This window comes from Engraulis encrasicolus, chromosome 20 (genome assembly GCF_034702125.1).
Source record: "Engraulis encrasicolus isolate BLACKSEA-1 chromosome 20, IST_EnEncr_1.0, whole genome shotgun sequence".
In the NCBI taxonomy this organism is placed as follows: Eukaryota; Metazoa; Chordata; class Actinopteri; order Clupeiformes; family Engraulidae; genus Engraulis; species Engraulis encrasicolus.
This window is the reverse complement of record NC_085876.1, coordinates 13,797,753-13,812,752: the sequence shown is the minus strand read 5'-3', so window position 1 is coordinate 13,812,752 and position 15,000 is coordinate 13,797,753. Positions and strand designations below refer to the sequence as shown.

Genomic DNA, 15,000 nt, shown 5'->3' with positions numbered 1-15,000 from the left:
ATGCAAACCCACTTCATGCTAATGTGCGCCAAATGGCTTCTCAGGAGGCTGTAAAGACACTAGGGCTGAGTCACTGGTATAACAGTTTTTCTTGATTGCTTACACACAATTGCTGGAATCATGAATTGATTCTCAGAGCTCTACACACAAATCCAAAAACTCACACACAACGGGTAAAATCCCTCAATTCTCCAGCAAAATGAACGTCTGTGAAAATGAACGTCTACAATGTACAATGTAATGTGATTTCTTGTTAACCTATTTTAGCGTTCAAAAACTGTGTGAACTCACTGCATCCCCTCCCTCATCTGTTCATCAATATGACATGTAATGTGTGTCCCTATGGAGTGATGCTTGCAGATTGTAAACAGGTAAAGGAGATTGTAAAATAGTTGGCCCATGTGATGAGGCAGTGCACATATTATGGCTATTTATTTAAGCATTTTGAATGGCAGTGTGTTCCATGAGAAAACCAGGGCTTTTCTTCAGGAAAATTGTGTTATCCAGAGAATTGTGTGTAGCTGCATTTTGGAAAAAATGTTTTAGAACTAGGATTTGTGTTTGGCGATCAGTGGCATTGGCTCATGGGTTTAATACATGGGTGAGATGTTTTCAGAATGTTGTGTCAAGTACCAGAAATTGTGTGCAAACAGTCATGAAAAACTATACTACTCAAGTCTACTCTCACACTGCAGTGCTAAAAGAGGAAAGCAAAGCAAATCAGGAAGCTTGCCGTGAAAAAAAATGAAAATTACAACCAAATGCACACAAAGTTATGTTGGCTTTGATGTTTTGGGCCAAATAAGGGTGTAACTAATATACAGCAGTTATGTGTGTAATTGTGTGTCATGGTTGCATGGTCCTCTTTAGAAGAAATGGTCATGTACAGTATAGTGCTATACAGGGGCCCCGAGTTTAGTGCTTAGCTGCCATTTAGAGGCAATGGTCTACTTTATTTTGTAATACTAAAGGGGTGCGCATGCAGGATTATGATAAGGTCAGGGGGCTGTTGGGAGGCTTATGATTAGGTCAAGGGGGCACTTGCTCAAAAAAGGTTGAGAACCACTGATAAACATGACATGGCGTCATAGGAATCATATTTTGCTGGGGTGGCTCGTAGTGCACACTGTTCCGCCAGTGGAGCCATTGATTATTCGTTGTCAAAACATAACAACGAAAGTGCTACACTACTACTACATTAGAAACACATTACGACTTTGTCATTACCATTCTGTTCACAGCAAAATTACAACAGGCCCTGGGTCCTAACATATTGCAAAGCAATCATGAATACACATATGGCAGTTAGCTTGCATGTGAGTGGTCTGATGTGGCAATGCTGTTCATTGTGTGTTGTCTGTCTGTCCGGCTGGGGCATATGGTCATTTGCATATGTAGCTGGTGTGGCTTAGGTGCCGTACACCACTGTGTTGTTTTTGCATATGGCTTCTGATGCGGTGTGCATTTTTTTGTGTTGTCTTCATTTGGTGTTCTTGTCATTAAATCTACCCTGTTATACATTAGCTGTTTCCAGAATGGCAACGACCAAGTCATTATTGAACTCCCTATGTAATGCAGGGATTAAAGCAAAAAAAAGTCATCTGACTGAACTTTTTTACCGGTTAGGCACCCGATCGAGTATCACTCCGTAACCCTACGAAAACCAATGTAGCCAGGCTTTGCCCTCATAACAAAACATACACTGGTTTTATGCAAGGAATGGTGCCAGAGCCAGCACTAGGCATAGGCAGACAGGGCAGTCGCCTAGAGCAGAATAGACCTATGTCTTGAGGGCGCCAGTAATACCAAAAAGTGCCACAAAATCAGAACTTCAACCAACATAAAACTTTACACTTCACATTAACAATGAATATTCATTATACACTCAGTAGGCCTATATACACTCTCAGTATGAATGTACCTGTAGGTACTACATCAGATGTGCTCAATCAGATGTAGGCCTACAATGCTATGTTAACAGATGCCGATTTCTAAATACAAGAAAAAGGAAAGAGGGAAAGGGGACAGGCCTAGGCCACCAGATTGACTAGAACTGGCCGAGAATGGAGGGATAATGGATATATCAGACTGCAAACATTGAACTGCAATTTGGGGCATGTTTTGGTTATTTCCTCTTATTTCTACCCATTGTTTATGAATTGTTCACAACATTATGCAGAATGGATTCACAATGAGTGTTGCTTCAAAATGGTCTAGCTGATATCACAGAATTATTGACTTGGAATTGCAATGCGTTGATACAGTGATCCCATTATGTTTTTTTTTTTTTGTAGTAGTAGTAGTAGTAGGCTATATTTTGTCTTTCCCATCAGAATGGGCAAACACTGTTCTGGTGAAAGCACTGGTGCGCATTGCTTGCAGTATTTCTGACATTTAAAAAATAATGCACTGGTCATAGCAATCAGAGGGAGAAAACTAGTTGTTGGTTATTTTGCATGTTTTTCACTATTCATCCTGTTACAAATAACTTGACGTTGACGTTCACAAACAGGGTGCGGTAGTCTACCTCTTGTGTTCTACCGTTTTGAAAACCTTCCGGTAGGCCTACTTTTTTGCTTCTCGATGTGCGGTGACAGGCACACGCTTACCATTGATTTAAAAAACGTCCTCGATTCCTACACGCACCCGTGTTCTCTCCTACAAGCTGACACGACGCAAGCAGACACGACACAGTCACAGACATACGTCTATCGTTTAACGAAAGTAACACACTTTCCCAAGCTTGTCGCGTAACTTTCCACTCGAATCAAGGCAAATCACCCACCTATCAGTCCTGAGTGCGCAGTGCGCAAATAACTGAACTCAAACGAAGCGTATAGTCCGAGAAGATGGGCACAGACGTTGAGCCACTCAAAAACAAGCACACACACAACTGTTGCTGCACACTATTCCAGTTAGCAAAAATAGCATCACACAGTAGCCTACAACAAGCCTTGAAAGTGAAACAAACACCGAAACGGCATTCAGAACACTGCTTCCCAGAACAAGACATAAAATATTGGCTCTGCCAGGGATAGCCTCCGTGACTCCTGTAAAATGCAACCCATTTTTAACTTATTTCTTAAATATATAGGCCTATCGGCAACAACAAAGTTAATATGCTATGACTACAGATGAGACTGTAAATTGCCAGAAAGACAACTAGAGCTAGTTCTACACGTAGCCAGTCAAACGCGCTAAACTTTGAGGATGAAACGCATGGTATTACGCATGGTATATCCTAGCTAGCTGCCAATGATAGCCGTCCCATTGGGGCTATGAATAATGTTAGTAAAAGTCACAATGCTTAAAAGGAAAACCCTTCATGAAAAGGACATCATGCGCAGTCGAAGTAAACTATTCTTTTTTTCTAACTATCCGCCACGGCAGGTGCAATGATAATGGAAACATACGTGTCCTACCTTCTTCCAGCTATGCATTCCATGCATATTCATTATTAGCCCATATTGGAATATCAGTCCAACTCGTTTAATGATCATCATTGCACTTTAAATACATAGTATTACACTTATTTTCTTTGCTGCCATCAGCAACAATGTTGGCTATTTTTTTTTTTTTTTTTTAATCTCTCGCGCTGCGCCACAACTGATTTGTTGACCGCTCGTGTACTTTTTTTTTTGGAACACGGAAGACGATGGCTCAAAACTACTGAGTGAATCTGTTGTATGACACCACCGGTAACTAAATCCGTACACCAAACACACCTTTCCTCCCCTTCTCATGACCAGGAGTGCTCCCGATTTGAGTTCAGTTGGAAAGTAAAAATTGTAAATTAATTGACATGAATTATAAGGACGGAAATCCGTCCAAACGAAAATCCAGTTGACGGAAATCCGTCATAGCGACGGAAAACTTTAATCCCTATGTAATACATATTCAATGTATTTTCAATGTGCATGTGTAATGTGAGTGTATTCAATTATATTGTACACAGTCTATGGTGTAATGTTGTAGCAGTGTAGTACTATGGTTATAAAGTCTATTTAGCGACTATTATAGTCTTCCCCTGGTGGAACTGTGCACATTATGAGGCTGCTAAACAGATGCCATTTTGTAGGTCACTGTGCAATGTGACTGTGTATTGTTTTCTGGGTTTTATGTGGGTGTCTGAGTGTTGGTCCGTCCGTGCCTCACCTATGACGTCATCGTCGCCCTCCTCGCAGATGACCATGCGCTCGTCGTCACTCGTCACGTCCTCGCTGACACCCCGCTGCCGACCAGACGAGGCCCCCGGCCGCACGCACAGCCCGCTACCCCCCTCCTGACACAGCTGATGAGGAGGGAGAGAGAAGAGGGAGAGAGAAGAGGGTGTTATTGGGACGAATAGAGTTGGAGGCAGAAAAGTGACAAACAGACAAATGGATAAACAGCAAGAAAGAGTCAGAGAGAAGGAGAGAGAGAGTGGAAGAGAGAGACAGAAGGGCTCATATGGAGAGATACAGATGGAGATGGAGAAAGAAAGAAGAAGAAAGAAAGAAAGTGAGAGAGAGATTTAATGGTATAGGACAGAAATAACCATGGTGAGAGAAGATGATCGATAGGCACAGACAAGGTGTTGGTGATGGAGAAGGAGGGCCGAGGGGGGTGAGAGAGGGCGTGAACAGAGAGATGGAGAAACAGAGAAAGACAGAGAGAAAGAAAGAGAGAGAGAGAGAGAGAGAGATAGATGGGGAACAGAGAAGGCAGAGAGAGAGAGTGTGAGTGTGTGTGTGTGTGTGTGTGTGTGTGTGTGTGTGTGTGTGTGTGTGTGTGTGTGCGTGTGAGAGAGAGAGTGAGAGAGAGAGAGAGAGAGAGAGAGAGAGAGAGAGAGAGAGAGAGAGAGAGAGAGAGAAGAGTGATGGATAGAAAGATGGAAGAGACATGAGAAAAAAATGAGGGATGAGCTTTAATAATAGAGCAGGCCCGACGACAGAAGTGGACAGATAGCCGGGGAAGACAAAATGAGAGGGCACGACAGCCTAGAAAGAAATGGGGAAAAAAATGAAAGGAAAAAATATGAAGAGGAAAACATGAACTAGAACGGCAGACAAAACGGAACAGTCAAAGAAGAACCCAGAATGGGCCAGGACGATTCTAGGATGATTCTAGCAGTCCGCTCCTCAGCGCAGCACTTATGTCATAACCTTACTGTCACCAAAATTTTAATGTCTATGTCTTAATATGTTACTTAAGGCTCTCGGCACTGTCATAGCAATGTTGTCATGATGTAGTAGTATTTTCAGCAAATAGTGAATAGGCCCGCCGGCGACCCCTGCTGCAGTAAGAGGCTATTGTGTCAGGTCAAGTGGATTTGGTTGGGAAAAATCACTGATGTACTGATTGTTTGTAGCATGGGAGTTGGTGAACAAATTGCAGCTTGTTATCAGTTGTTTGATTGCCATGCTGTTCCAAAACAAACAATGCAAAGTCATGGTAGCAGATAAATAAGCACAAAAATCATAGTGCCCTGGGGGCGTATTACAGAAACTTCCTATCTTGAAAATCTTATCTTATCTGTCTAGTTACCGCGGCAACGGCACTTTAGGACCGAATTTAGGAAAAGCGTATTACAGAACAGCGTTTCCTAAGTTGTTTTGCGCATCCTATCTTAAGTTAAGAAAGGGGTATTACAGAAGCATCCTAACTTCGAAAAATCCTAAATAATTGGTCCTAACTTTAGGACAGCCACCCAGCTGTCCTAATTCCAGTTATCCATTGATTTGTTAGCCAAAATGTATCACCATTTAGGCCCTACCCACGCTCAGCTTGCTGTTTCAGCCAGAGCTAACAGTGAAGTCTATCCGGGAAAACAACGCAATTGTGAACGGATGAAATGTTAATTAAATTAGGCTATATTGACTGACCCAAACGATGTGTGAAGTGAAGAGTTGATGATAAATATACCCGACTTCGATGTGAAGTCCGATATCAACTTGGAATTAATTTACATGCGCTGGTCATACAAAGACATTTCATGAAATTACGTCTTAACTGTTTTGCGTGCATTCGCTTGGAAAAACAAAGCATTGGGATGAAAATATGGAAAATGGGAAGCACTTTATTGGGACTGAAACCAATGCATTTGGTCAACTTGAGGTTGCAGGCAGCGAGAGTGACCTAATTTCGTCCTCACAGATGTTGCTGTATTATAAAGCCGTTCGGTGGAACGTCACTAATAAGTGCGTTATTTAAAAGTAATGAGCTTAAAAAGTTTTGCGAAATATTTACGTCCTCTTCCTCTCTGGTTTAGTATCACGCAGACCGCGAGATGCAGCAGCAGTCAAATCTGTGCATTCTAGCTTGCGTCGCACTACTGTTGCTAGGTAGCGGTGCATTTGTTGTCAGGTAACAGACATAAAAAGTAGATCGTAGATGTTTAGATCGCTACTTTAAGATTCCTAACTCAAGATAAGATAGGATTTCCAAAGATAAGATAAGAATCCTAAATGAAGTTAGGATTTGTTTCTGTAATACCAAACTGGAAAAAATCTTATCTCAAGTCAAAAGTTAAGATAGGACGACTGAAGATAGGAAGTTTTCTGTAATACGCCCCCAGATAAACAAAGACTTGCAAGAATTAGGTACAGTAAATTGCATTACATTGCATTTGGTAGACAATTTTTAACCAAAGCGACTTCAAATCGAGGACATAATTATAGCCAACATCAATAGCTGATGCAAAGTGCAACTAACCTTCTCCAGGTCTCTCTCGCGCTCCCTCCTCTCCAGGCTGTGCACTGCACTCTGGGAGAAAGCCCTGGGCCGGGGGTGCAGGCTGCCCAGGGGCCCCAGGCGACGCTCCGATCCGGGGGTCCAGCCGGAGCCCGGTCCCTTCTGGTCCCCTCCCTGAGACTGGGCCTCTGCCAAGCACACGGGACAGCAATGCGTTGAAGCAATCGTTATATAACATACACCATTAATACGAGTGAGCCCTGACTTCACACTCTCACACACATATACAACCGAACATGTGCAGGGCAGGCACGTTTGATCTACCATATATAATGGGAAACTTGCTTTTGAGTTTTATATGTGTGAGTGCATACACAATTTTAACTCATTTTTTTTACATTCGAGAAGTTTAGTGTGGTCCGCAACTTCATTCCAGATTTTGGCCCTCAGTCAGTTGAGTTTGACACCCCTGTCTTACGATGATGAGAGGGTAATGGGTTCGATTCCCTAGCCACTATCAGCCATGGCTGAAGCCCTGAGCTAGGCATCTAAACCCACCCTGCCTCATTTTCAACTGACAAAACCAAAACATTCAGTATACACTGATGCAAAGTCAAAACAACACCATTCCATATTACTCTACTGAATACATGCTTTTCAAGCCTTCCTAAGTGTGATTAGACTGATGATTAAGTGTTGTATTTTACTCTGTTATCATGTTGGGCGTGTGTTCATGCTACCTGTTCTCACGAGAAAGCGTATGATACAACGCAAGGTTAGACATCATTTTCACATTGAGGGCTACACTCTTGCACTTCATGCCATGTGGACACGTGTTTTGAGACAAAATACACATGCACACGCATGCCTTTACAGACGGTTAGGAATTGCTTGGGCATTGGTTTGGGCATAGTTTGGGCATAATGTTAACTTTTTCTTTGCTATTTCGAAATTATTCCCAAACACTAACGCTGAAACAACTGTATACTGACAGGTTAGGTTTAGGAATTCTTTTGGTCTTGGCACATTTTTGCATCCGCATTTCGCATTTCGCACAGCGTAAATATCCACGAGAAAAAACACAAAGTATGACGCGTAAAGCACAACGTCAAAAGTTGTCCTTGACTTGCATTGTATTTTACGCAATTGCACGAGACTAGGCTGGTTCATGACGGGCTCGGCCCCTGTCTGACTGACCCACCTGAGCTCTCTGAATAATTTAGTGTTGCATTTGACCATATTGCCATGTTATGTGTGTCCATGACAGGCTCAGGCCCCTGCCTGGTCTGACTGACTCACCTGCGCTCTCTGAATAATTTAGTGTTGCATTTGACCATATTGCCATGTTATGTGTGTCCATGACAGGCTCAGGCCCCTGCCTGGTCTGACTGACTCACCTGCGCTCTCTGAGGCGCTGCGCTCTCGCGGGTCCTTGGCCCCTGGGGTCCCCCGGCCCTCAGACAGGGACTTGCGCCGGTCCTTGTTGCACCACTTCCAGTCTGGGTGCGCTCGGAAGTGGGCTTCCTTCACCTGAGAGAAGGACAGGCAGGCAAGTGTGGAAATGAACGCGGGAAAATCTGTGACAGAAGGACTGACTCACTGGCACACGACCAGGTGACCCAACGCAGTCTCACCCCAAGTAGTCAATTTCTGACTACCTTGGACCAGACGGCAATTTTTGACGTCTTGGGTATTCCTTCCACGTCACATGTTGACTATGTGGCCTAACCCTAAACCTATTCCTAAACCTAACCTCAATGACGTTATGCTGCCACAAGGGGGCGCCTTTGAGGACATAGTCAAAATGTGACGTGGAAGGAATACCCAAGACGTCAAAAATTGCAGTCTTGGGGTGTCAAAAATTGAGTAGTCAAAAATTGACAACTTGGGGTGAGACTGTGTAGGGCGACCAGACAACAGTAGGCCTCCAGCAGCTTTGGCAACAAAGTGTTTGTGTGTAGCTGTGTCCCAGAGTGCACCACCACTCTCCGAGGGGTACCGCAAGTGTGTGTGTAACTATGTATGGTATGTACTGTATATGGTATGTGTATGTGTGTATGGTGTGTATAGGGTGTGTGTGTGTGTGTGTGTATGGTGCCTATAGGGTGTATGTTGTGTATGGTGTGTGTGTATCTACCTGGAAGGCGAGGTCGCAGTACTTCTGCTTCTCCTCGGGCCCCAGGGCGTACCACCACTCCCCCAGGGGTACCATACGTGTGTGTGTAAGTATGTATGGTATGTATATGGTGTGTATAGGGTGTGTGTATGTATGTTGTGTATGGTGTGTGTGTATCTACCTGGAAGGCGAGGTCGTGGCACTTCTGTACTTCCCAGGGGTACCGTATGTGTGTGTGTAAGTATGTATATGCTGTGTGTGTGTGTATGGTGTGTATAGGGTGTGTGTATGTATGGTGTGTGTGTATCTACCTGGAAGGCGAGGTCGTGGTACTTCTGCTTCTCCTTGGGCCCCAGGGCGTACCACCACTCCCCCAGGATCTTGCTGACGGTGCGGTTGTCCTGGTTGGGGTGGCGCTGGTGCACGAGCGCCCGGTGGCGCTTACTGAAGATCATGAAGGCATTCATGGGCCGCCGGATGTGGTCCTTCTCCCTCTGAGGGGAAACAGAGAGAGAGAGAGAGAGAATGAGTGTGTGTATGTGTGTGTGTGTGTGGTGGGGGGGGGGGGGCATGTTTATGTGTAAGTATGAGAAAAAGAACAACAGTGAATCAGAGAGAAAAGGACAGAGCAACGAATGGAACAGAGAAAGAGAGAGGGAGAAGAAGTGAGAAACTAAGAAAAAAGGAAAGAGAGAAACAAGTGAAACAGAGAAAGAGAGACAGAGAGAAGGGTGGACCAGAGAGAGAGAGAGAGGTGGAGAGTAGGCGACAGAGAGCGAGAGAGATTTGTAAGAAAGGAGGTCATGATGTTCTTTTTTGCAAACTAGTGGAGCCAAATCCTGAACTTGTCTCAGGGCTGCGAGAGAGGCAGGTAAGCCGCGACCAACTGGTACCTGACTGGTGATATTTAGCATTGCCAGACATTTTACATTTTCTAGAAGTAGCAACACAACAATCTGAGAAGCCACACTTCACTTGAGGACAAGTGTTCAGACACCCATACCAATGATCTACATTTAACATTTGATCGGTGATATGTAGCACCACATGGATGTTTATCTTCTGTTGTTTATTAATGTTTCAACGTGCATCTTCGTCAGAGTCCTTTTTATTTACGATTTAGCCCTGCTCTGGTTGCACCGTATTGTTATTTTCGAAGCGCGGAGTATGTATTTCCTTTGCTCTCCCTTGGTTGCCTGGTTACCACCAGACCTGATCACAAGTGAGATGTATTTCAGATCGGAATGATTGTGTAGAACGAAAGGCAGTATGGGAGTTCCCAGGCTACTCCCTTGGTGATATTTAGCATTGCCACAGACATTTCAGACTTTCAAGAAGTTACAAACACAACCATCTGAGGCTACACTTCACTTGAGGACAAGTGTTCAGACACCCAAACTATTGATCTACATTTCACGCCTGACTTATCAGCTGTTATATTTCTCCAGAGATATCTTCACTGACTGTGTGTTTTACTGTCCCAGGGGGTTACGTGTTACGGGTTCTTCTCCTCTCTCAAGCAACGGACCAAACTCAGACCTCGCAAAATCTCTAGAGGCCTTTTATACTGTACTGTTTGTTGTCTTATCTTCAAGCTTGACTTGACTTTCGTGTTATTAAAACGTATCAAATTATTTATAACTAAAACAGTCACCGTCGTCATGACAAAACATGGTCAGAGGGGACACGACTGGGCTGTCTCTCACACAATGGCTCTCTTGTGTTCCCAAACACGCCTTCGGCTATATACTAAATAAAGCCGAAATGTTCTTATTTAGTTATTTTTAAATACATAATACAATGCGTCTATTTACTTTGGTATAAATAAAGCTCTTCATGTATTTATTTATGTACTTTTACGATTTGAACAGTAGTAGTAGCACCAGCGGCAACATCAATGGGGAAACACCATTAAAAAGAACTAAATAAACAAATAAATAACACGAAAAACAGGAGTCCGTTTAACATCTTCTAGCATGTATTTGTTGAATGAACACTATATTTATTCAACTGCGTACTTAAGGGAGTCGATTTAACATCTTCTAGAGCAGTGATTCTCAAACTGTGAACCTTGAAATCATTTTCTGAAAAATCACATTTTTTGTGTATTTGCTGATGATTTGACTTTTGTTGTTTATCGGGTCAGAGGTGGACCGCAAACATTTGTGAACATTTCAAGAGGGCCCCATGTTGGAAAAGGTTGGGGACCCCTGATCTAGAGTGCATTTGGCCCCAGACTACTCTGTTAAATTAACGCTGCATTTTCTTTTTTACTGTGTAGTAATAACAGTTCTCTCCTCATCATCCTCAATCATCAATCATGATGTGTGTGTGTGTGTGTGTGCGTATGTGTGTGTGTGTGTGTGTGTGTGTGTGTGTGTGTGTGTGTGTGTGTGTGTGTGTGTGTGTGTGTGTGTGTGTGTGTGTGTGTTTGTGTGTTAAGGTGTGTGTCATTAATCATCATCATCATCATCACTTTTGCTGCTGAAGGGAAAGCTTGTCTCTCTTTCTGCCGCAGCAGCAGAGGCAACAGTAGTAGGAGCCGCATTAGTAGCAACAGTACTATTACTGCCATTTATCATAGCTATTAGCTGTTACCAGAATGGCACGAACCAAGTCGTAATGTATTACTACAAGCCCTGTGTACTGTCATAGAGGTGCGGTACTATGGTAGCAAAGGTTTTTCAGTGACTATTACATCACTCCACTGTTGTAACGGCGCACATTAAGGGGCTACTATTATCATATCAGTGCTGAGGTTGCAGCGGGAAAGCTCACCTTCTTGTCTCCATCTTTGGGGAGGGCGCTGAGGGACTGCGTGCGCCTCTTGGCAGGCCCAGAGGAGGGGGCTGCCTCCTGGGACACTCCTGGCAAAAACCTGGCAGGTCCAAAAAGAATATATTTCACAATAAATGTAAAGACTAATAGAATAGAACAGAACAGAACAGAACAGAATAGAATAGAATAGAATAGAATAGAATAGAATAGAATAGAATAGAATAGAATAGAATAGAATAGAATAGAATAGAATAGAGTAGAATAGAATAGAATGCATTTTATCGTCACTATTCACATTTTGTACAATTTACACTATACACATTCACAATGAGATTGAAAGCACTCACTTCAAAGCAGACATTAACCCATTTTAGCCTGATGACTCATATATGTTGTTTGACATTTGGTGCCTGGAGCGACATATACGCTGCATTCAGGTTCTTCAGATTTTGGGTCTTAGGGTTTAAATGTAACTTATTTCATGTTTTACGTGTATGTGCATCGGAGGCGGTCAGATATATTTAGGTTTTTAGAGGCTGAGAGCAACATTCCCAAAGAGGGCTTAGGCATTCAGCAGACATTTTTGCAGGTGCTTTCGGCATCAATGGGTTACAGAGATACTATACACAAGAACAGTGGGGTATTTGCTACACACACAGCCAAATCACTAGTTATTTTAACTCTTCAAGAGTTGACATTAATTCAGAAATAGTGTTAAATTAGTCTTTGGTCAGCATAACATTTGTTGATTCAACTAAATATTTTGTAAATACTAACACTGGTATGTGAAAAAACACGGGTGGCACCTGGAGCAGAGTGGGCAGGTACTGTAATCGTTGTGTTGTGGAGTTGAAATTACGCTGACCATCTACTACATTTCACATAGATTTTGACTCCATTTGACTCTCCACAGTGTTGTAAATACTATATGTGGCGGTACATAAGTTTACTCTGCAACAACCCATTTGTGGTGTGTATAAAGGAAGTAAGTAGCATATACTACATGAACTATAAGGTTTCAGTTTCAGAATGATTTTTTTAGATTGTTGAGCAAGGCAAAGCCTATGTCTCAATTTAAGTGCATCAAAAGACCATATATGGCCAACAATGTATGCAATCCCTTTGGATCCACACAGCATGTTCCAAATCAACCAACACCACAACATCGACTAAGTTAAACACATTACTAGACCCTAAACAGAGTATGGACTTAATGGCACACTAATGATAACAGCAAGCAGGATCAGTCTTTCGTTTCCAAGAGGAGCATTTTTGGGCTAAAGTTCATTAATTGGCTCCATGTGTGTAAGTTAGTCCAGCCTTTAGGAGAGTTCAGAAGGGACGAGGACGAGGTGGTTGAAATATTTGGCATTTCTCTTTCTCCTTGGACAGCCACAACAACACGATATCTCTCACAACATCCACAAACACCACTGAAGCAGAAATCCCTTGCGATAAATAATTGGCTGCAGGAACTTTTTTGTGGTAAAGTGAAGATCAAATACTGTCCTTGCCGCCACACTGCAATGACTTGCATATTTTTCATTTTATTTCCGAACATCTACCAGTGAGTCATTTGCCACATGCCGTGGATCATTTTGATGAACATCAAACTTGACATTTACATTCTTGTTCAATCGAAGATAAGAGGTCGATAGCCCAGCTTCAGAGAGCAGAGCCCCATATTTGGACTTTTACTTTCACGAGTCAAAACGTCCTAACCAATGCCACTTATTACTGTATTTCTCTACAGTATTCAGTCAGGTATCTTGTCTCAGGTTTCGCTTTGCCTAAACAAAAATATTTTGGTTTCCAATCAGGTGTGCTTGGTTGACGGTGAAGGGGGCAATCATTTTAAAAGTCACATAACGTATCCACCCACCAGTAATCAAATGTATGCCAATAGAGCGTACACAATCAAATAAGCAGTTTTAACTTAGAGAGTTGATTTAACATCTTCTTGAGTGTATTGGGACCCAGAGTACTCTCAAAGTGTTGAATTAACACTGTGTAGCCAGTCTTTGTACAAAATAAAACAGGCTTAAAGAGTGAAGCTTAGTTCATCTACCACAAGTCATGGACACTTGTGGGGCCAAGGTGCCCGTAGCGTACCACAAGCTCATAATGTTAGCCAGTAAGTGCTGTCTCAAGAGAAATGTTGACTGCCAAAGTCAGCACCGTGTCTGTTTTAAATATGTTTTGGTAGTGTTTTTGGCTGGTGACTCATTCTGAAAAGTGTGGTGGCGTGGAAAGCGCCACGATGGGGCGTGTTGACACATTCTGCAATCTGCACGCAGAAAGTGACAAGCGCAACGTTCTGACCTGAATCGCTTGTGTGCCTCATGTTTGAGTAGTGAAATAAGTTGAAGTTTACTAGAATGACACAGTGTTCTTGGATCGTGACTGACCTGAACTTCTGTACAGTGTGTGCAGTGTGTCCCTAGATATTTCATTTCTGCATTGTTTAGGAGTTTACTGGGTGTTGCCCCTTTCCGAGGAAAAGTAGTCACAGCAAAAGTATTTTTTATCGTCCTTCTAGCTTTCTGTACTATTTGATAAATGTATACACTGTTTTCTTCCTGGGACTTTTATTCTTTTGACTTTTATTATTCTGGATAGATATCTCAGATGTGAAGATACACTATGTGTTAGTTTGTTACTCAGCTGCCCGTGGGTGCATCTGTGTATTTGTTTCCGGTGTATTTGTGTGTGTGTGTGTGTGTGTGTGTGTGTGTGTGTGTGTGTGTGTGTGTGTGTGTGTGTGTGTGTGTGTGTGTGTGTGTAAGTACTGTGTGTGAGTACTGTGTGTGAGCACTGTGTGTGATTACTGTGTGTGTGTGTGTGTGTGTGTGTGTGTGTGTGTGTGTGTGTGTGTGTGTGTGTGTGTGTGTGTGTGTGTGTGTGTGTGTGTGTGTGTGTGTGTGTGTGTGTGTGTGTGTGTCCTTACAGGTCATCCGCATCGCTCTCCGTCTCGCTGTCGGCTGCCTCGCGCTCCGGGGGAGGGTCCTCAGCAGAAGGAGGAGGGCGGGACGGGGAGCCTCTCTCTGCGTTTGATTGGCCGCTGCGTCCGTCACTCACAAGAGCCACTCCACACCGAGGTTCTGATAGGTGGAGAAAACAAAAATGAAACAAACAGGAAGTCACGCTGATTAGCCACCGTGGTCATCACTCACCACAGCTACTCCACACCGAGGCTCTGATAGGAGAAGACAGAAAATGGACAAGGAGGAAATGACGATTCATTGGCTGCAACACACGTCAATCACAAGAGCTCCTCCACACCAAGGCTCTGATAGGCTGACACAACAAAAACTCAACAGTCAAACAGGAAATGGATGACCCTTTACTAACCGCAGCTACGTACGTCTGTATGTGTCATGGTGACCACACACACCACACCACATGAGCAGTGCACTTTAAGAGTGACTAAATCG

At 43.2% G+C, this 15,000-nt stretch overlaps 1 protein-coding gene across 1 annotated transcript in view; it reads right to left on the bottom strand.

The window, feature by feature from the left end:
* cica (capicua transcriptional repressor a) overlaps positions 1-15,000 on the bottom strand; it is a 46,280-nt gene that overhangs the window by 18,328 nt on the left and 12,952 nt on the right. Inside the window, exons 4-9 of the mRNA XM_063186159.1 lie at positions 14,514-14,667; positions 11,567-11,666; positions 9,100-9,282; positions 8,070-8,202; positions 6,694-6,860; positions 4,156-4,291 (exon numbers count right to left, since the gene is read on the bottom strand). Coding sequence (XP_063042229.1) covers positions 4,156-4,291; positions 6,694-6,860; positions 8,070-8,202; positions 9,100-9,282; positions 11,567-11,666; positions 14,514-14,667 — 873 coding nt within the window. The remainder of the gene's footprint in view (positions 1-4,155; positions 4,292-6,693; positions 6,861-8,069; positions 8,203-9,099; positions 9,283-11,566; positions 11,667-14,513; positions 14,668-15,000) is intronic.